Source organism: Chroicocephalus ridibundus, chromosome 14, assembly GCF_963924245.1.
Source record: "Chroicocephalus ridibundus chromosome 14, bChrRid1.1, whole genome shotgun sequence".
NCBI classification, from domain to species: domain Eukaryota; kingdom Metazoa; phylum Chordata; class Aves; order Charadriiformes; family Laridae; genus Chroicocephalus; species Chroicocephalus ridibundus.
Window position 1 is genome coordinate 12,990,618 of NC_086297.1, and position 21,862 is coordinate 13,012,479.

Sequence of the window (21,862 nt, forward strand, 5' to 3'; positions counted from 1 at the left end):
GCGCACAGGGACGAGGACGAGGACGAGGGGAGGAGGAGGAAGCCTTTGACTGCCCATCCCTCCCACCCATCCCAGTCTCCCCCAGGCAGAAAGGGCCCCCTGGGCAGCTCTTTCTCCCACTCCCCCAGGAGCTCAGGTCCCGCTCAGGTCCCTCTGTCGTTTCAGGCATGGCAGCAGCCATGGCCCAGCTCAGCCTGGCCCAGCTGCTGGATGTCGCCATTGGGACGACCAAGGTCAGGGCCGTCGACTTCGTGGCCCTGCGCAGACTGCTGCTGGCCATGCTCTGGCACCTGGGCCTGCAGGACATCCCTGTGGAGGATCTGTTCAGGCTGGTGGCAAATAAAGCAGTATTTCCTCTCTAAACTACTTTTGATTTCGAGAGCTTTTATTTCAGGTAACAGCACCATCACACCCAGGGAGCCTCACTCCAAACTCCTGCTAGCTAATTTACATCATTGGCATTGTTATTTCCAACATCAAAACGGGCTCTGCAGAATCTAAAGTGCTTTAACTGCCTCTTTTGAGAGCCCTTGACATATTTTCCCCAAAAAAGTGGTTAGAAAGTACACAGAATTACAGAATGTGTTGGGTAGGAAGGGACCTCTCAAGGGCATCTAGTCCAACCCCCCTGCAGTCAGCAGGGACATCTTCAACTAGATCACGTTGCTCAGAGCGTCATGCAGCCTGGCCTTGAATGTCTCCAGGGATGGGGCCTCCCCCACCTCTCCAGGCAACCTGGGCCAGTGTCTCCCCACCCACCTCCAAGGGGGAAGAGGGTCTTTGCTCAGGAGGTAGCGGGGCTCATTGACAGAGCTTTAAACAAGGCTTGAAGGGAGAGGGGGAGAATATCGGGCTGTCCCTGTGGGATGAGATGCCAAGGTTGGAGGGATGGGGTGCCAGCGAGGGCCTGTTGCTCTGAGACGCGCTGGTGACGCTGCCTCACACTTGAAGTCTTGGAGAGATGAGCCGGGGGCTCCTGAGGTCACAGGAGCCAGGAGGGAAACACCGGTGCAATACCCCAAAGGAAACAAGGGGTGTTCCTGGAAGAAGGTGGTATTTGAAAAGTCATGGCATCAGGTGAAGTCCCCGAGGACTGGAAAAAGGGAAACATTGCACCCATTTGTAAAAAGGGTTTAAAGGAGGGTACGGACCTGTCGGCGTCACCTCTGTGGCTGGGAAGGTCATGGGGCAGATCCTCCTAAAAGCCACGCTAAGGCCCATGGAGGACAAGGAGGTGATTCGAGACATGGCTTCACCCTGTGCTTTTTCCACATCAGACTCCAAAGGAGGAGGTTGAGACAATTTTTCTCCTAAAATCACAGACCGAATGGGTAGGAATGAATCCCCGTGGGTGGATTTGCTCTTAGTTGCATCCAGGATATTTTCAGTTACTTTCTGGCATGCCGTGAAAGAGCAGTGGAAAGAGAAAAACCAAAGGGAAAAAAAAAATACTCCTGCATGTGACATGCAAAGTGATAATTTAATTTGTAGACAGGCTTCCATCAGGAAGTAGAAGGTTAATCATGTACTATTTATAACATATAGAGAAAACTGATAACTCTGGCAACGGATGCCGTGGGGTGGGCTGAGCCCAGCCTAGATGGGACCCAGCAGCCGCGCGGTGCTGGGAAAGGTCTTGCGCATCCCCATGCACTTCGCCTCGTCGATGAACAGGGAGTTGGCTTTGACGGCCAGGTCGTGCTGCAGGACCGCCTTGGCGCGAACCAGCATTTGCAAGGTGTCCTGGCTGTCTCTCAGCTGCTGCTGAAGAGTCTGCACCGTCTCATGGATGTCATGGACCTCGCTGACAAGGCTGGAAAACAGCAAGGAGCCCTCATTAGAAGTCCCATCACGCGGGTGGTTTCTAGCATGGCGTTGCTCATGGGCCCCTGGGGCATGGGTTTTCCCCCTTCAGTGCGCTCAGACTCACTCGGACCACCCCTGTTTGTGTCAGATCCATGGGGAAGCTGAGGGCAGAGCTCCTCGGGGTCTCGGTGGGGAGGCACGGTGAACGTCTGCTCAAAGGCTTCGGAAACGCGCAGCCGCGTCTGCCAGAGCAGGTGGTGCCACCAAGCAGAGGGACGAGCAGCTGTGGTTTCCCGTTCCTGTTCGGTTTTGTGGGTTTCTTGGCTCCCCCTCCTGGATTTCCCCGGGCAAGGGTCCTCCCCACACCCACGGGTGCACACGCAGCGAAAGAGGACAGCTGGGAGAGGCTAAAAGCGAAGGTGAAACGAGTGGAGGATGGAACAAAGGACGGCGTGAGAGATGCTAAACCCGCTCCGGGGCTGGGTTTAAATTGCTTTGAAAAGGCTTCCCAGGGAGCCTCACCCAGCGGGCTGCCAGGAGGAGGTGTGAAGTTCAGGGTGCCTGATCCTCCCCAGCCCCTCGGGGTGCAATGCCAAAGAGCTCCCTCTGTCCTTGACAGGATTTCCAGTGTCCCCAGGGGAGGTGAGCACAGCCCTCACTGCTTCTCCGTGTGGTGCACAGAATCCCAGGCTGGCGGGGGTTGGCAGGGACCTCTGGAGATCACCCAGTCCAACCCCCTGCCAGAGCAGGGTCACCCACAGCAGGTGGCACAGGAACGCCTCCAGGCGGGTTTGGGATGTCTCCAGAGACGGAGACTCCCCCACCTCTCGGGGCAGCCTGTTCCAGGGCTCTGCCACCCTCACAGCAAAGAAGTTCCTCCTCCTGTTTAGGTGGAACTCCCTATGGTCAAGTTTGTGCCCGTTACCCCTTGTCCTGTCCCCGGGCACCACTGAAAAGAGCCTGGCCCCATCCTCCTGACACCCCCCCTTTCAGTATTGATAAGCGTTGAGAAGGTGCCCCCTCAGGCGTCTTTTTTCCAGCCTGAAGAGACCCAAATCCCTCAGCCTTTCTTCACAAGAGAGGTGTTCCAGTCCCCTCATCCTCTTGGTAGCCCTTTGCTGTCCCCTCTCCAGCAGTTCCCTGTCCTTCTGGAAGCGGGGAGCCCAGCACTGGACACAGCACCTTGCACAGCAGCTGCACCCTTGCGGTTACCCCAAAGGAAGGACCTAAGAGCTCTCAGCATGAGCCTGTTGGAGAGTAAAGGGCTTGTCCTTCAAACCTGAGCCCATCCAGCCGCCGGGAAGCAGGCAGGAGAGAAGACGGGGTTGACGCAAGTAGGAAAAATCCAGCCCCTCATGGGGTGGCATCAGGCCGCCCCCGGCCATGGGGTACAGCCTCCGTTGTGGGCGCAGAGCTCTCCCAGCACCCAAAGGCTGGGATACCCGCTCATTGCTTTTGATTATGTCGGTGCACTTCTGGAAGGACTCTTTAGGGAAAAGAACCAACCCCCCATGATTAATTTTGTCATCCAGCGATGCTCCCGAGTGCTACCACCCGTGAGCCCTCGAGGTCCCCGCCGGCCCCACGCTCCTGCCTTACCGCAGCTGGGCAGTGTCCCGGCACAGCTCCATGTTTGGCCTCCGAGTGCGCTGGTCCAGCCGGGTCTGAGCCACCTTTAATGGAGGCCCCTGGTCCCTAATGGCCTTTTGGATGGCTTCTATATTCCTCTCCGTCTGGAATATTTCCTGCACTGTCTGGCGTAAGAAAGAAACACATGCATAAATTTAAAAAATATATTCTCCAGCGGCAACGGGATTTCCCTTTTCTGCCATCCATCTGCAGAAAAAAACCAAGTTCAATTAGCAGACCCCGGGCTCAGACTGCTCTCACTCTGCCATAGATGGAGGCACAGATCCAGCAGCCATTTCTCTGCGGGGAAAAGCCTCTCTTTGCTCTTGCTGTCACATCAGAGGAGGTTTTGGAGCAGTGACGGATCTACTGAATTACCCGCTCCCCAAAATTACTGCTTGCAGGAACTGATCGTCCATCACTAGCGACTAACAGAGGGCAGGTTTTTGGTGGATGCTCGCTGAAGGATGTGGCACCAGCCCGCGATGCTGCAAGCCCAGTTTCTGCTCGGTTAATCTGTGCCGAGCACTTTTCAGGCAGCTTTCCATGAGAGCCAGTGGTGCGAGCCTGCTGCCCATGGCTGATCTCCACTTCATCTGCTTGGCGGAGCAAACACACCGATACCTGTGCAGCAACCACAGAGTGCTGAGACCGAAAACACGTCCTTGGAGGAGCAGCAAAGCTGCAAACCCCACAGCAGACACCCCAGCAGAGTCCCAGTAAAGCCCTTCTGCAGGGCAGCCAGTGCCTCTGAAGTAACTAGCGCTGATGCAAGTAGCGCTGGCATTTTCTGCTGGAAATCCCTGTGCTAGCAGGCTGTCAGCTGGGATGAGCAACGGGCAGTATCCCTTGGGATGAAATTACACTGCCAACTCATCCTGCTCCAAGAAGAAAGTCCCCAAGAAAGCTGGGCAGGGGCTGTTTGCAAGGGCATGTAGCGACAGGACGAGGGGCAATGGTTTCAACTAGAGCAGGGCGGGTTTAGATGAGACATTAGGCAGAAGTTCTTTGCACTGAGGGTGGTGAGACACTGGCCCAGGTTGCCCGGAGAGGTGGGGGAGGCCCCATCCCTGGAGACAATCAAGGCCAGGCTGCATGAGGCTCTGAGCAACCTGATCCAGTTGCAGATGTCCCTGCTGACTGCAGGGGGTTGGACTAGGTGGCCTTGAGAGGTCCCTTCACACCCAACACATCCTATGACTCTATGATTCTAAATGATGCTATAACAAGGTTCTTGTGGTGACTGTTCCTCTGCTAGGGCCAGGTCTGCGTGGAGGGTCGCGCTTTGGAGGTGTCAGCGGGAAGTGACAGTGTCACACCAAAAGGGAGGGGTTCAGGCTACCTTGGCCAGGTGGGTCTGAATCTTTCTCTTGGCATCGGCCGTCTCGGCGATGCGGTTGGTGAATGCGACGTTCACGGCGTTGAACTGCCGCCACATCTGGCTGTCCGTCACCGCCAGCAGGTTCTCGATGTCGTCCCGCAGCTTGGCGGAGGCCGCCCGCTCGCTCTGGGAGCGGAGGATGTTGTCGTTGGTGAACTTGGCCCAGGACTGCGGCACCGAGATCCTGGCGGGGAAAAGGAGAGGCCCCCGGTAAGCTGGATGTGGGCAGGCATGGACCCTGCCAGGGAGCAGCGTGGATTCACTATAGCTTAAATCTACACTTTTAATTGGACTGTATGTCATAGTTTAACCCCAGCCAGCAGCCAGGACCACGCATGCGCTGGTGCAGTTCTCCCCCTTCCCCCCAGAAGGGAGAAGAGGGAGAAAAGGAGGGGAAAGGGAAAGGGAAAAACTCGTGGGTGGAGATAAGGACAGTTTAATAGAACAATAACAGAAACGAACAATAATAATAATAGTAATAATAATAATAATAATAATAATGAGAGAAGTCACTCTCACCACCCAGTGAACTGGCACCTTCCCGAGCCCCGACCGCATATTCCCACCCCGCACCAACCCCCATTTATATCCTGAGCATGGCATCTATGGTACGGAATATTCCGTTGGCCTTTCCCTTGTTCTGCCTATGCTCCTCCTCACTTCTATGGCAAGCTGAAAAGAGTCCTTGAAAAGTATAAACATCGCCTAGCATCATCTAAGAGACATCTTTGAAAATATGCATAAACTTAGTGAGCTGTTTCAGCAGAGGTGCTCCGCTGAATTAATTGGCAGGCTGATCTCTCAACCCCTGGTAGAATGTTTAATGAGGTGGGACTGGCTTTCACCCTCTGGATGTTTGGCATCCAACTGTCAGCAGAGGGTTGTGCTCCCTTTCCGGGGAGCGGAGAGAAATGACCGCTCTGAGGGAGGTGTCTCCAGGCGGGATGGATCTGGGTTGGGGACAAGCAGCTCCCTGCCAGGGAGAGGCACCGCGTATCCTGGGGACAGCTTGCTGCTGGGGACCGACAGTGTGCACTCACGTGGCATCGACCTGCTCCACCCCTCGGTAGTAACTGATGCCCTGGGAGGTGTTCATCAGGTGGTGGCACCTGTCGTCGATCTGGTGGGCCACCTGCTTGTTGGCCAGATCCTTCTCCAGGTTGTGCTGGGCCGCCCGGTTGGACCTTCAACACGCAAACAGCAGCCATCGGTGGGGATGTATGGGTGGAATGGCTTCCTCCCCGTTCCACTCCCCACAGCAGCTCCCGGCCCCCCGCACAGCTCTGTCCTCCCACGAGCATCACCGCCCGCATGCCATGGAGCCTCCATGGGCTTTACGCCTGCGGGGTGTGGGGAGAGACAGGCTTCTTCTGGGGGTTCACATCTGCTGGGGTTCTGCTGTGACCACAAATGCACATCAGCCCTACGACATGAGAGAAGGAGCTCCTCCTTACGTGATCTGGGCTTTGGCCTTGTCCAGGAACTGCTGCATCTTCTCCTGGCACGACCTGATGACATCGACTTCCTGGGCAAAGGCAAAAGAGGACCCCATCAGCGTCCATACTCACTCGTCCTGGTCACACTCCTCCCCTTGGACCTCTCCAGCCCTGCACACAGCAAGAACTTGCCTGCTTTCCTTCCTGCCCAAAGCAAACAGGCAGGAAAACTCGCAGCTGAGCCTGCGCCCAGCGCCCTGGAGGGGACAGAAGGGTGCTGTGGCTGCAGCCACGGCCTTTGCGTTCCCTTTCAGGGTGGGTCAATAAGGAGTTTTTCACCTTGACCTCAGTGTCAAGCGGTGGTTAGTCCCACTGCAGGGACAGAGACACATCCTGGTGTGGACAGGCAGAGCGGTTCCCTGGACCACTACACACCTCCATCCCCAGATCAGCACCTGCCCTTTTTGCTCCCAAAATGTTTTCCTCCCCAGGAGGAATCCCATCCGTACGGGACAAGAGGAGATGGACTTGACTTTGGTGTAAATGCCCAGGCTGAATTTCTGAGACACATTCAGCTCCACCGGAGGAAGTGTGTTGCTCTCAGCTCACTTGACTTCAGCACAAACCCATTGCCTTTGTGAAGCTCCGGCTGCTGGAGGCAGGTGATCAGTGCTCCAAATCCCATAACTTTGAAATCCGGTGAAAATAGCTTCAACGCATGATCTGAGATACCCAACTTACTGTTAAGAGCTGTTCCTCCACGTTGTCGTGGACCAGGTCGATGCCCATCCTCTTCTCCCGGTGAAGTAAGCACTCCTGAGCGACCTGTTGGGGACACGCCATCACCGCTGGCTGCAGGGGCAGGGCTCTCTATGGGGACCGTCCCCATCTCCAGTAATGTGAGAAAAGAAATTCTAGGTGGGCACGGAGATGCAAGAGGGGGAAAAAAGTGGCCCGGGGCAGCTGGTTTAGCTGACAAGGAGCAGGTGAGCTGCAACATCAGCATTAAACCATCATGAGGGAGCAGACGTGTCCCTGGTGCAGCCACAGCTGAAACGGGGGACCTGTGTCAGCCTTGACGCCCACCTCGCCAGAGCCTCGTGGTAAGACACGGGCTTTTGTCTCCCAAATCAGGACTCTGGATGTACCGCGTCTAAAAATATTGAGTTAAGCAAACACTGCTCTGACGTGCTCAGTCTGTGCTGATAGGGGATCCAGCAGACGGCAAGGGGGGTTTGGTTACTACTAACTTAACTAATGGCCTCTTAATAAAAGCTTTCTAGACGTTCTGGAGCTGCAGTGAAACTTAATGAGACGTTTGAAGGGCTGCAGATGTTTCAGCAGTAGGCTACAGCTTGCAGCGCGCCGGGACGGGTGCTTACCCGGAGAGGGGCGTCCGCCTCGGCCAAGGCTCTCTCCAGCCTGGTCTTCACCTCTGTGAGCGCGTTGGTCTCCCCGATCACCTCATCTAGCTCGTGGCAGAGCTCCGATTTCCAAAACGCGATGTCATTGGTGCGCACTCCCAGGTTTTTGGTGCTTTCTACTTGGGTTTTCTTGGTCTGCTGGTATTTGTTGTCAATCAAGCGGGAGGTATCGGCTCTCAGGCGCTCCGCGTTCTTCTGGGAGGTCTCCGACTCCCTGTAATTGGTCACATTGGACTTGTACCAGTCTTCAGGGGTGTAGCGGGTGAAGACGGTCGTTCTGGTGGAAACAGATGGAAGCTTCTCGCTGGCAGTTATCCCCTGGGAACTCTTGGAAAAGGCAGCCAAAGTTGGTTTGCTGGCAGCTGTTTTGTAGTAGGTGCTGGGCATCCAGGGGAGGCTGTAGCTCTGAGGCAAGGGGCGGTAAGGAAATCGGTTCTTGTAGCTTGACGCCATGGTGTGGATGGCAGGGAGAAACCTGGTGGGTATGGCTCTGGGATGGGCGAACTTTGCTGGTAAGGGAGAGCCGACAGACTCCATGCTCCACCGCTGCTATTCGTGTGTCCCGTCCGTGTCCTGCACAGAGGAGGAGAGAGAGGACAACCTCAGCAACCTCCTGCACTTGCCTTACTTCTTACAGCAACACCCGCAACTTCAAACACAAACAGCGACGCACAGAGCGCCCTCACAGCGCCTGAACAGGCCTAAACCCCTTGAAAACAAATCCCTTCTGACAGCATCCCAAACATTTGTATATAAAAGCGTTTGACTTGGTTGTTAGTATCTAGCATCAGGTCTTGGAATGCGGAGAAAAACAAATCACGGCCGTAAGGAGAATGACAGATACCGTGCCTTCCTTTTCCTTAAATCTGTCAATCCAGTCAAACTGGAGTTGCTCCTTCTCTGCTCTTCCTTTGTTTCTTTTGGCTGGCGTATCTGCTGATCTTCTGATACTCCAGAGGTCATTTTCTCTGTAAAAGTTCCATTCCCAGCCCCGAGAGCTGCGTCCCTTTTGGACACACATCTGCTACCGGCCCAGCGCCGTTTGTGGGTGGGTGAGGGACTCCATCCTCACCCCCTCTATCTTCCCTTGCCTTAAATGCTGGAGTGAGGAGCCTGCAGGTGAGCTGAGCTTTGCAGGACTATATCCAAATTTGAGCCCCCCACACCCCTATTTCAGCCTCAAAAGAGGGGCCGCCTCTTGCCTTGCAAAGGAGGAAAGGTGTCGATGGCTCACCTGGTGTAAGATCAGTGTGCGTGGGAAGGAGATGGCCCACAGTCTTTTCAGAGTGGTTTGGAAACACCAGCCTTGCAGTAGCCCTAGGAGGAATGGCCACACATGAAGATTTTGCTACCAAGAATTGCATATTGTCCTCTCCAGCTTGAGGCTGTCAATCGATGGTTATCAGCAAGATAAGGCAGGGGGCCACCAAACACACCTCATCTGAGGACAAACACTCCGGAGGGGTACGTGGTGCTCGGTACGAAGCTCTTGTGAGGTTACGAGTGTCACCCAGGGGCAGGAATAAGTCCCTCAATACGGCTGTTGTAGCCAGCCTGACGTGTCCTTCCCCTAACACCGTCCCGTCCCCACTGCTCCCAGCCTGGCTCGGAGCCCCAGGGGAAGATGAGGACACGGGTGTGCTACAGCAAGATCCCTGATGGGAGTGGCTGTGGCACAGGCAGCGGGAAACTCACACCCTCAAATTTAGCAGAAAAAAAAGCTTTTGGAAACACGACCCTCCGAGGCAGTTTGGCAGAACCGAGGACGAAATGTCTGCGCTCAGGTCCAACAGAAACCACCGTGTGTGCCGGTTCCCACAAACCGCTCCCTTCAGCCCTTTTGTCCCGGCTAGGGATAAATGACGGCGCTTTCCCTAGCTCCGTGCCGCTTTATACCTGAGAAACGGCCTTGGGAGGGTGGGAGGCAGCTTCCCTGGCTCCCACCCCCACAAATAAACTCTGCCCTTTCAGACACTGACAGACACACGTTTAGGAAAGGGAGGGAAAAACCCACTTTGTGCCATCCCTGAACACGGACACACGACAGGAGCCCCGACCACCTCATCCGGGTACATTTAGAGGACAGAAGAGATATGGAGGGGGATTAGGAGAATGACCCGTTTTTTTCCCTCCCAGTTCAGGGACATACTCACCCTGCAGAGGCTTGGGGGTGTGCGGGGGGGGCTGCTACTCAGTGCTGTGCTGTCAGGTTGGGTGGCAGCACTGCCAGACACTGCAGCATCCCCAGTGCCCTCTGTGTCACAGAACCAGGGCAGCGTTGCCGCTGGCGCAGGGTGCTCAGTAACCGGGTTCTACGCGGGCAACTCCCTGCAGCCGCTCTGGCAACCCGATGCAGCCGCTGGGCAACGCATTGCTGTGGATGGGCAAGCCGGGGCCAGCCCTGGGCAAGAAAATACCCTCACATGGCATCCTAGATCCTGCCCTGGACAACCTACTGCCCTCCATGGGCAGGTTTTGCAGCCCCTGGGCAACCAAGTGCAGCTGTTGGGCAACTGTTGAGCGGCTTAGTCATATCATTTGGTTTTAGGTAGTCCTGCAAGGAGCAGGGAGATGGACTCGATGATCCTCATGGGTCTCTCTCGTCTTGAGACGTTCTATGATCCTATGAACTCACGGCCCTCAGTGGGCAACCCAGTGCCACCCCTGGGCAAGTCAGTGCAGACTGCGTGCATCCTAGTGCCTCTGCTGGGCAACTTGATCCCTTGCCTGGACAACCCCCAGCACCATCAATGGGCAACCCAAATCTAGCTTGCTTACTGATGTTGATAGCATTCGGCATGCTACGTTGCAAAATCGAGCGGCTATTGATTTTTTGCTGTTAGCTCAGGGTCATGGATGTGAAGGTTTTGAAGGTATGTGTTGTATGAACCTTTCCGACCACTCATCATCCATTCATAAGCAGTTACGGGAGCTGAAGGATAACATGTCCAAATTAAAAGTGGTCAAAAACGGTTTTGATGATTGGTTAAGCTCATGGGGTATAACGGGATGGTTATCAGATTTACTAAAGCAAGGGCTCATGCTATTGTTGGTTATATTATTATTGATTATGGCAGCCTCGTGTGTTCTCCGCAAAGTGACTGACATGATAGAAAATGCCATGCATAAGGTCTGGCTGGCTCAAGAAGAAAAAGGGGGTATTGTAGGAATGTATCTGAGAGAAAATGGCCATGTGAGCCAGCCTCCCTACTGTGAGGGATTAGATTAAGAGCAAAACAGGCGGTAGAAGATGGCATTAGTACATGGGAAAAACGGGAACTGAGAAGGTAGAAAACATGTTGTGCTAATGACTAAGCAATTTACTATGCGAATTCTTGTAACCAATCTGATGTGTGAACGAACTGCATGCACAGCGTGTGGACAGTGTAACTCGCTGATCAGAAATAAGCGAGTCGCGTGTACGGCTGCAACACAGGGTATAAAAGATGATGATCGGTGCTTAATAAACGGCTTCTGTTGATTCACATTGGATCGTCTGGAGTCCAGTTATTTCTCCTCAACAGGGTGCGGGAGGAGAAGCCATGCTCCCTGCTAAGACACTAGGGGAACCCACTAGCAGGGTTTGACCAGCCACATTTTAACCAAAAGAGGCAGAAAATGCCAGCGACGACACTGTGAGCACCCGGAGATCTGCAGAAAGGTCTGAAAGTCCATTCAGTCCCTGGCCAGATGAGAGGGAGCTTCACCTGGAGCTGCTTCTGGACTGTCTCATGGGATCTTTTGAGAGAGGTCCCAGCCCTAGCTCTGTCCCAGCATCAGTGACACCTCCAGCATCTGAGCTGATCCCATCCCTGCTACGAGTCCCTCTTCACCAGCAGCAGCCGAGGGAGCACAGCCGCCAGCATGGCCACCGTCAAGATGAGCAGGACGGCGAGGGCGATGGGCGACTGGCAGCATTTCACCCCCAGGGCTGAGCTGGATGACACCGAGCTTCATGATTCCGTTCTGCTTCTCCTCCCCAGGGAGCTGCAGTCCATATCCACCAGTGGCATCCCATGGTCACTGATGACAAAGATGTGGGCTTCCCGCGCCAGCTCTCCTGGGACCCCCTGCGAGTCCATGGGGCTGTTCCCCGTGCTGCAGCACCGGTCGAAGCTCTGCACCAGCATCACAAAATGGCTGGGCACCACCAAGGTGTTGCTGGCCTCCAATTTGGTCAGATGGGACAAGGAGGAAGGTGACAGAGGCATCTCCAGGGCCCGGAGGTTGGTGCCTGCCTTGGGCGGCCATAGAGCCTTCTTCTTGCTGAGGAAAGTCACGTAGCGGCAGATGGGGCAGATGATGCTGCTCTGGACCTGGCCGTCAAGCTTGGCGGAGAGCAAGCACTTCACCAGGCAGTCGTGGCAGAAGGTGTGCCCGCAGCTGAGCTGGCGGTGCATGGCCTCCAGCGGGTGGAACTTCTCGTAGCACATGGGGCACTCGGCCGGGGGTCCCTCCTTGCTGGACGAGGCCTCAGACATCCCTGCTCTGTCGGACACAGGGGCTCCCCAGCTACGAGGAAGAGGCACGATGGGTTAATAAGGTTGAAATGATAAGCATGATCCATCTCTTCATCTCTCCTCCTCCTCCCTGCTCTCTTGCTTTTGCCCTCTTGCCCCTAACAGATGCAGTTGACAGCTACTAGGCATCCTCTCAACAAGACAGGGCATTTTCAGGAGCATTACGCCTCTCAGTGTGGCCCTTGGGGCAAGACGGGAGGACCCCAACTCCAGAGCCAGCGCGGGCAACAATCCCCGGCTGCAAAATCACATGCACGAGCCCCTGGATGGACGTGCTCAGCACGTGGTACAGATAAAGCAGGTTCAGCTTGTGTCAGGAGTGCCTCCGTGCACTGCTGCCAGCTCCAGGTGCACGGGAGGTGGGAACTCCCATCCCACAAAGAAACCTGCCATGGAAAGGGAGATGCTCCCATCCCAGGGGACACAGAGGGGCCAGCGGGAGCAGGGGGAGGCCAGGGCAGTGGGACAGGTGGGAGCACAGGACCCCCCGGGGATGGAGAGGGGGCGTGCTGGACCCGGGGCAGGCAGAGAGCACCCACGCCAGGCTCCTTCCAGGCTGCTGGAGGATGTCCCAGGCTGCTGGCCAGGCCACAGCCATCTCCAAGCTGTGCTCCTCATGCTGGAGCATGGTGTGGTCAGCAAGCCCCGGAGCCCGGCGTCTCCTCTTAGTCAGAGCAGGGAGGGCAGAGCCCAGCCATCCCGCCTGGCCCCTGCCCCAGCCTGGGGCGCCAGGGGGAGCGCGGGGCCGCTGGCATCCCCAGACCCGCGTCTGGGCTGGGTCTGAAGCTCTGCCGTGCGTCTCCCAGGGCAGGGAGCATTCATGCGGTGGCTCAAGGAAGGGAGAGGGGAGCGGGAAGAAGGGAGAGAGGAGAGGGGAAAAGGGAGAAGGGAGCGGGAGATGGGTGAAGGGCGGAGGAAGAGAGGAGAGGGGAAAGGGGAGAGGAGAGAGGGGAGAGGGGAGGAGGGATGCTCAGCTCAGCTCCTTTCTCTTAAAACTGGAGCTTCATAAAACCTGCAGGTTTTTCCAGACCTTGCAGCATTGTCAGACCCGACCCAACCTGCACCCCTTTTCTCACGCATGACTGTGCCCATGGGCATCCTCACAGTTGCCTCTGGAGGTTTTGCCATCCCCTCCTTGGCTGACCTCCTCTTCCTTGGGAGCCATCCCCTGCGCCAGGACGGTCACAAGAACACAACAAACCATCCCCTCCCAATCAAAGAGAAGAAAGATGCAGGCTCCTGCTCTGCTTTAAGAGGGATCAGGGACCTGGTCCCCAAAGTGCTGCAGAAGGAGACCCTGACCCTGTGCACCAGCTCCTCTGTGCCCCCAAAGCCCCCTTACCTGCTGCAGGGCACCAGGGCAGGAGCCCCTCCATGCACTCCACTGCTGTCCCCAGAAGCGGGGCTGGCCGTGCCCCAGCACCGAGCATCAGCTGGGGAGAGGACTGGGACACCTATATAACACAGAGGTGTTGGCTGCGCGTGTCATGCGGGCGCGTTGCGCAGAAGCTGGAGCAGGGACAGGGCCAGCTCCCGGGGATTGAATGTGGAGGAACTCGTTCCCCGTTTTAAAGGCCTGATATTTGCCTGGTTGGCCAGGGAGGGGGCGAGGAGCCAGTGTCAGGCGTCGGAGGGCAGGGACAGGCAGCACGGTCCTGCCTGCTTTCCCTCATGTGATGGGCACCTGTAGTCGGGCTCATCCCTGAGCTCAAACCCCAATGAAACAGTCGCTAAAGGGGATGTCGGGAGCCCAGAATCCCTCTGTTGCTGCAGAGCAGGGTGACCGGCAGCACCCTGCACCAGGGCTGGGCTCCTGCCAAACAATTCTTGCCTCCAGCCGCCACAGCTCCCTGTTCCTCGCCCTGGCCACATCTTCATCCCTACGCCCCCTCCCCTCCTCATCCCCCAAACACTCCGCACTCCAGCCCTGCGCTCCCCGCCCTACACCGTCAGACGCTCACCCAAGCACCGGTGTGGCAGCACACAGCCCAGCAAACACACTCCAGCAGGCTCGAGGGCCACTGCTGCCTTGAACCTGCCCTGGAGGGGGTTTCCAGCATCTTTGGGAACTGCAGTCCAGGCAGCGGCAGGAGCCCTGTGGGCTCAGGGCAGGCAGAAGCCCCGAGCTTGGCCATCTCAGCAGCCGCAGGTGGCTCATGAGTCACTGTTTGGCCAGGTGCCGGCTGGAAACACACGTAAAGAAGGTTCCCTGTGGCCTTACATGTGTCCCAGGGTGCTGCCCATCCCTCCCTCGACCCCCAGGCGAGAAGCTGAGAGGTGTCTCCCCTGCAAAGCCTTGAAAAAACTGCCACGGGGTGGGTCACTCCTCCCACAGTCTCGACTCTTTCCAGCCACCCCTGCCACCCCTCAGCCCGGCCAGTGGCCACGGGGCTGCCAGCCCACACTCAGGCTTGCTGAGCGGCTCCACAGGGATGTGAGGATGAGATTCCCAGAGCAGGCACAGTGACCCCAAGGCGCCCTGCCTGCACGCCTTCCCCAGCTCTGGCTGTGGCAGTGCAGCCACGGGACCTGGATTTGAACCATCAAGGGGCCCCAATGGCCTGGAGGGCCTGGAGTCTCCATCATGGAAAGCCTTCCGGAGAACCCTGACATAGCGGGGAGCCTTGCCTTGGGGCAGAGAGATGCTCCGCACAAGCATTCCCAGCCCTGTGGTCCTCCAGCCCCAAGAAGATGCCCAGGGCTCTGCAGGATCCGTGGGGCAGGCAGAAGAGGAGATGCACCTCTGGCACCCAAACCCCAGTGAGATGGGCCATGGAGGTCCTCTATGGGCAGGAGGGGTGGTTTCGTGCGGCTGGCTGTCGCGGCAGGGCTGCAGGCGTGGGCAGCAGTATCAGTCGCTCGTGGGTGCAGCGCTTGCAGCAGTTACAACATGGGGCTGGTTTCTGGAAGGAGCAGGGGAGGTGCAGCCCCGCCGAGCCGTCCCATGCACTGGGGCAGCTGCCAAAAGAGAGCACCCATGGTGGGAGACATGCCCCGGGGGTGATGTCTCAAGCCGTGAAGCCCTGTCCCTCGCTGCAAGGAGACCCGGAGCATGTCAACACCTTCCACACCCCCCGCTTAAGATCAGGGACCAAACCACTCCACTCGTTATCCCAGTTTTCTTGGGATGGTCCAGAAATTGAGGCTGAAACCTCTCCAGACAGATCGTGCCGGGGCTGAGGTTGCACAGTCACCCCTGGGGTAGGCATCCCCATCCCCCTCCCTGGGCCCTCCTTGAAGCTGCTGGAGGTGCCAGGGTTGCACCCACCGACATCTCCATTGCTGAATGAGTGATCTGGGCCAGCGAGAGCAGATTTGGGGCAGCTGAGCATCTCCCCAGCTTCAGTTTGCTCTCTGCCAGCACCAAGGCGGGGTGGAAATTCCTGTTTCCCATACTTTGAATGCTCCCCGCCGTTGGAAACTATGAGCTCACGGCTCTATACATAGGCACTGGAAAAACGAGTCTGCCTCCCTTTGCCACTTTGACCACGCCAAAATCAAAGGGATTTTGGCATATCACAGCCCTGGCTCTGTGAGCACTTTCGTTCTTTCCTGGGCATGGCTTTTCTCGCTGCCTTTGCCCCACTTCCACATGCAGCAGCATCTTTCCTGAAGGACGGGATTGAGTCTGCTGGTGCTTGAGGGAGAAGAAACCAGTTTCAGGAGCAAAGCAAGTCCCTATACGCTGCCTGTATGTTTTTCTCCGGCTTTAAGCAATGCAGCTCACGGCCAGTGTTTCAGCCCCCTCAAACCCAGTGCAGGGTCAAGGTCTCCAGGATCCTTTTATCCAAGCAAGAAGGCAGCATCAGGCTCAGCTTCTCTCCAGGGACCACAGCTGGGACCTTCTCTGCTCTGGGGTTGGTGGCTTCCAGGGAACAAGGGACATTCTGACCCAGAAGAGGACACAGCCCTCCCTACAGGCGGGGGTGGCCGGGGGTCCCTTCACTAACACTGCGATGGCTTTTGGGCAGAGCTCTGCAGCCTTTTGCAAGGACAAGAGGATGCTGCAGACAGCCCTTGTCTTCCACAGCATCACCCCAACTTCCCACTGTCACCGACCAGGTGGGGAGGAGGGAAAATAATATTAGATATAGTTACGTGAAAGTGCTTATTTTCAAAGCACATTTAAAGCCAGAAGATCAAACTATATGTGAGCCTGGTGCCAGGCAAATACTCACTATAGGTCTCCATATTTCCATAACAAATCCATGCTGCACTTCTCCAAATCATAAGAGATGAAGCAGGGACATTTCCAATGAGCAGAGACGTGTCCTCCATCCCTTCTCTCAACGAGGGCGAGGATCCCGGTGAGAAAAATCATGGCTTTATTCCTGACGGCAAGATGCACGCGCGGAGCTTTGCCATGCAGCCACAACCCATCCACATGGCTGGTGGCTGCTGGAAAGGATGGGCTGGCTGAAGCGTCCCTCACCTGGGGACACCTGCCCCATCCCTCCCACGACACGGCCAGTCCTCCCGAACTCCCCCAGGTTTTTCCTTAGTGATGGCTCAACCTGCAAATCTGAGGCTTTCTCCAAGTTTCTGCTCAGCCCGTTCTCCTCCCACCACTTCCCAGCCCCGGCTCAAACATGGTGAATAGTTGGCACTGCTGGGAACCAGGTGAAGGGAAGAGGGGAAAAAGTAAATCCAAGGGGTGGAGGGTCCAAGGGTCCTGGCCCCTGTCTTAGCTGTATCCATTCCCGTGCTGTCAAAATAAACTCACATAGATGGAAAAGATGGATGAGTTTGGAGGCACCCAAGCCCTTTAAGGGGGTCCATCTTTTCCCATACTTGCTTTACTTGAATTCAGAGTGGGAAAATAAGTGTCTTTTCCTTCTGCATGTCTCCATCCTGCCTGTCAGGCACCTGGCAGGATGCAGACCCACCATCAAGCTGCTGATTTAGCCAAGACAGCCCAAAACACCTAGCAGAAGCTCTTCCGACAGCTTTCTCCTCAGCGCTTTTTGCCATGCCCAGCAGCTGGTACTCTCGGATCTGCTGTGGCCACCCTAAAAAAAAAAAAAAAAAAAAAAAAAAAAGACCCGGGTGCACCGTAAAAAAAAGCCCTGGGCCTGCCTCTCCAGGGGTGCCAAGGTCTGGAGCTGGTGGTCCCCACCAGCTGGGATGCTGCCTCTTCCCCACCAGGACGGATGGGATCTGCTTATCCTCCTGATGATCAGAAATTTACATCCAGTCATTTGACATGACGAATGCTTATCAAACACCAAGGAACAACGGGGTACATCCCCAAACCCCTCTCCAATGCCTGTTTTCCCACCGGATGCTGCGCTTTTGCGAAGGCACCTGCACAGTACCTGGGCATCACAGCACCCACCTGCCTCTGCCTCCAACAAACCCTCCCAGGAATGACCCCGAGCCTGGTGTGAGCCCTTGGAGCCTTATTCTGACAGCAAAACTTGGCGATTTGTCTCGTCCAGTCCAGGCCGAGCCACACAGCCCCACGGTGCATGGGGTTTTCCCATACCTGGGAGGGCAACTGCACTCTCCAGGGGCTCCTTCAGCTTCTTTCCCCCCTCCACCAACACAGCGTCAGCTCAGTGAGCCCGGGGGCAGCCCAAGGCAAGCGCCTCAGATGATGAGCAAGGCCAGGGCTGCACAAAACCCCTGGATGTGGGGGCAAAATGGCTTGTCCCCCCTTCCCCGGTGCCCACACCAGCCCCTCGGGGGAAGCACACAAACCTGCTGGAGACCCTCCGCGGTCACTGTGACCCGTCCCTGCTGTGCCATGAGCCATGCCACTCCAGGGGTGTTTTACCACCCGCGTCCCCTGCAGCAGCGGGTATTGACGGACTCTTTTACGCCATCCCCTCTGGCTGCCTTTTTACCAGGCAGCTCCCTCGAGCCTTATTCTGGGGGACAATGCACAGAATCCCTGCAACGTCAGGAGAAAAGGCTGCCGGGGTTAGGGATTGGGGGGCTTTTACCAAAATGGGAGGTTCCCTGTGGTTTTGGCTGCCAGGTTGTGTTGCAGTTTGGCTTTTTCCTCCAAGCCCTGTCTCCCGGAGGGCCGAGACTGCAGAGGGGTTGCTGCCTTTAATGGGAACAAGTAGAGGTCAGCTTCTAGCCCTGCAACACCACACACGCTGGAGCGGCCCGGAAAGGAAAGGCTCCATAAAAGGAGCACTAAATACTGGATTTTGGTTCATTTCATGATTTTTCCAGGGTCTTATGACCATGCAGTCAGCATGGTGCTGTGAGCAGAGAGTTTGCAGGCAGAGCTGCTCCACCAGCCAGGGTCAGCTGGTGGATCATCAACCAGAAACACAAGTGGGTTAGTGATAGGAGGATGCTTGGGAAAAAATGCATCTGCCCAGACATGCTGGCACAAGGCAGGAGGGCTACTGTCCCCGTCCCACCACCCTGTGGGCTCTGCAGTCCCCGTAGTCAAAATATAGGAAGGATAACCCCAGTCCTCCCTTCCAGATGGGGTCAGCTGGAAAACACACAAGGGTCCTGACAACCCCCAACCCACGGTGTCCCATGAGGGACAGGGCAGGTGGTGCCCGGCTGTCCCCTTCTGCATCCTGGGAGGATGATGGGTCCAGCACACAGACGCTCCCGAGCCGGCATCGGGGCTGTGGCTGGTGTCACAGCAGTTTCCCACATCTCCTTGGCCCTCCATGTCCATCGTTAAGGACCCCCAGGAAAATGGGCACAAGCAGATCCAGGGTGCCTAAGAGGTCACCCCTGCAGCCCACGAGCAGCCTGGCAATAACCAAGACAATCAGCGTTTCAGGGTGGCTGTAAAGACCAAGTTCTGCCAAAAATTCCCGACCGAGGATTTCTTGCTCTTAGCCCAGAGCAGACCTTGGCACTCGGCGATTAACCGTTGAGTACCGTCCTTGGCACAGGCACAGAGAAACAAATCCTTACCGCTTTCTACAACGCCGTGCGGCATGCACAGCCTGTGTTTTGAGAGAGACTTAAATGAGAACGGTTTGTGGTTATTTGGTATAGGATCTTTCGTATTTTTGAAAATAAGCACGTTCCTTGCAAAGAGAGTCTGAGGAGCATTAACAAGGAGCGGGCAGGGGATGAGGGCGAGCCCCGGAGTTGGTCCTGCCACAGCATCCTTGTTCCGTGTCCCTCTTATCGCTCCGAATCGTGGCCGACCGCGGCTCCCCCGGCAGCGGAGGGGCTCGGAGACGGGCAGCAGGGAGGGAGGGCACAGGGACCCACCGGAAAGGATACTGCGGGCTATTTTTATTCCATTTTTACCGACAGATTTTAAAAGCCTTGCTTTAAAAGCCCAGGAAATATCTTTTGATTCTGTGTTCCTACAGCACCGGTGAGCTCTGGCTCCTGCATCCAGGGTCCCACCAGATGAAGACTGGTCCTCAGCGGCGTTGCTCCCCCAGCCCGGCCGCAGGGTGGATGGGGCAGAAGCTTTTGCCCAAGCAAAACCTCCTTTTCCTGATGCCAGAGCAGAGCCTTCACATCAATAAGAGCTGGCAGAGAGCTCTTTAAGGCTCGAGCACGATGCACCTCTACCCAAAGAGCTGCCCACTGGGGCACCTCATGAACCAAACTCAGCCGCTTGACGGCGTTTTTAGCAGGGCCTTTCCGACTATAGTCCCTTCAATGACAAAAATTCACCACTGAAAGGATCCAGAGGGAAGCCCCTCTTCGAGCAGCTCCTGGGAACGGGGCAATATAGACTGGCAACCCCCAGCAGGGCAGTCAGACGTGGAGGAAACCACCCCAACCACGTTTTGGACAAGCCCCTCTCAACACTTAAAAACTCCCCAACACACGGCACCCTGCAAACACCCAGGAAAAAAAAAAAAAAAAAAAGCGGTGGAGATTTGAAAAGCAAAAGATTTGAGGAGGCTTTAGAGCCAAGGACCCCCCAGAGCACCCATCTCCCCACGTCGGGGACCCACAAGAGTTTTGCTCCCACCAGGCTGGGGACTAGGGCGACATGAATCTCCAAAAACCCCTGACAGTCTCCCATCACCGCAAGACCCTTTGAAAGCACACAGTGCTCTTCCCTGCAACTTGCCAAGACCACGTGGCATCGGTTTGCTCCTACGCCAGGAGCGTGTTTCCGGCGTAGTGTGACATCGGTATGATTCACAACTGGTTTCACTGGGAGAATCCGTCTCCAGGGGAAAGCAAAACCCAGGCTAACTGAAAACAAACGCTGGACGCAGCACCACCGGCATTAGCCCTGCCTTGTGGGGAAACTGAGGCACGGGCTTGCCTGACTCCTTGAGCACAGGTCTCATGACACTGGTACCGCTAGGTGCCCTGCAAACTGCGTCACGGCATCTCAGCAAGCACCCCTCCCCTGCTGACCTCAGCACACAGCTCGCTGGGTGACGTCACCCAGCGCCACAGCAGCCTCCACCCAGCCCAGGCCAGAGGTGGCCGCTCGGCCACTCCAGATGTGCAGGTGCCGCGTCAGCGGCGGGATGAGGCAGGGCCTGAGGGCTCAGCACGTCCCACCCCATGGGGCTCGGCAGCGAACCACGGAGCGAGGAGAGCGCCCCAAAACTCAGCCTGTCGCAGCGGCAGAAAGCAGGGCAACTTTCTGGATAGGGGACAGGGTGTCCCCTGGAGACGGGGTGTCCTCAGGGCACCGTGGCATCTTTAAACCACTTTAACACAGGCAAGAGGGAGGCGTGATGAAAACGGCCCCTCCACTCCCAGCAGGGCGATGGGCGCCCAGCGAGCCCTGCTCCAAGGACTGCCTCGCGTTTATACATCCCAGTGTCATCGAAAGGGGCTAATAACAGGAGGCTACCGAAAAGCACTCGAGCCGGTCACCTCCGCTGCGGCTGGGCGCGCTGAACACCCTGCCACGGTGCTGCCAGGAGCTGCCCCACAGCTGGGGGGCAGAGCAATGGGCATCGGGGCTGGGACCCACGCGAAGCCCCAGCCCAGTTTCAGGGACTGGTAAAGCTGGGGGCGGGGCGCAATCTCCCCACCAGGACACCGGGAATGCGGTGGGTCCCTGTCCCTCCATCTGGGGACAGAGCAGAGGAGGGGAGGGGATGGGGAGGGAGGGAATAATTTCGGGGGCGGAGGGGGGGTGTGCAGTGAAAAGCAAGAGGGAATCGCAAGTAACCCACACAGGCAAATCCCCCTTGATTTCCTAAGGCTGGGGAGGAGAATAAAAGCGAGGGGCAGCGATTTGCGGCGGGGGAGCACTCACCGCTCGTGGAGGAGGTCAGGCAGTGGAAGACGCTACCGGAGGTGCAGTTCTGCCAGAGGTGCGCCGTGTGCCCGCCGTTCACCAGCCATTGCTGCAAAGAGACGCAGCCCCGTGAGCAGCGCCCTGGCAGGAGGGGGCAGGCAGCCGTGTGCCCCCCGCCAGGGCTTCGGCACCCAGCAGCCCCAGGGCGTACCGGCCGGGGGCTCCCAGGCACATGCTTTTCCACAGAAAAGGGGTTTGGAAAGGAAATACTGATAGTTGCTTTTAGCCGCTTTCACCCCAACGGCAGAAAAAACACAGAAGCTCTTTATTCTCTTTAAACACGGACCAAGTCCCGCACGGGACGCGCGCTTCCCTCCCCTCTGCCGTCCTCGCCCAGCGCCGGGCCGGGCTATTTGAATGGTTCCACGTGATTTCTAACGACTCGCAAGATTTATTTTTTTTTTTAACGTCTTCTAGTACTATGACCACCCAAAAAAAAACAAAAT

At 56.6% G+C, this 21,862-nt stretch overlaps 1 protein-coding gene and 1 pseudogene across 1 annotated transcript; both read right to left on the bottom strand.

Moving 5' to 3' along the window:
- Positions 1–1,611: 1,611 nt before the first annotated feature.
- On the bottom strand, positions 1,612–8,213 carry LOC134523475 (tektin-3-like; the record flags this gene model as incomplete). The annotated part of the gene is made up of 7 exons (XM_063352429.1): positions 7,635–8,213; positions 6,994–7,077; positions 6,271–6,341; positions 5,857–6,000; positions 4,778–5,000; positions 3,406–3,560; positions 1,612–1,813 (listed from the first exon to the last, which is right to left on the bottom strand). Coding segments are annotated over exons 1-7 (1,458 nt in total), but the record flags the coding sequence as incomplete, so codon positions are not given.
- A 3,278-nt stretch (positions 8,214–11,491) lies between these two features.
- Positions 11,492–12,157, bottom strand: LOC134523564 (RING finger protein 222-like; annotated as a pseudogene).
- Positions 12,158–21,862: the final 9,705 nt, after the last annotated feature.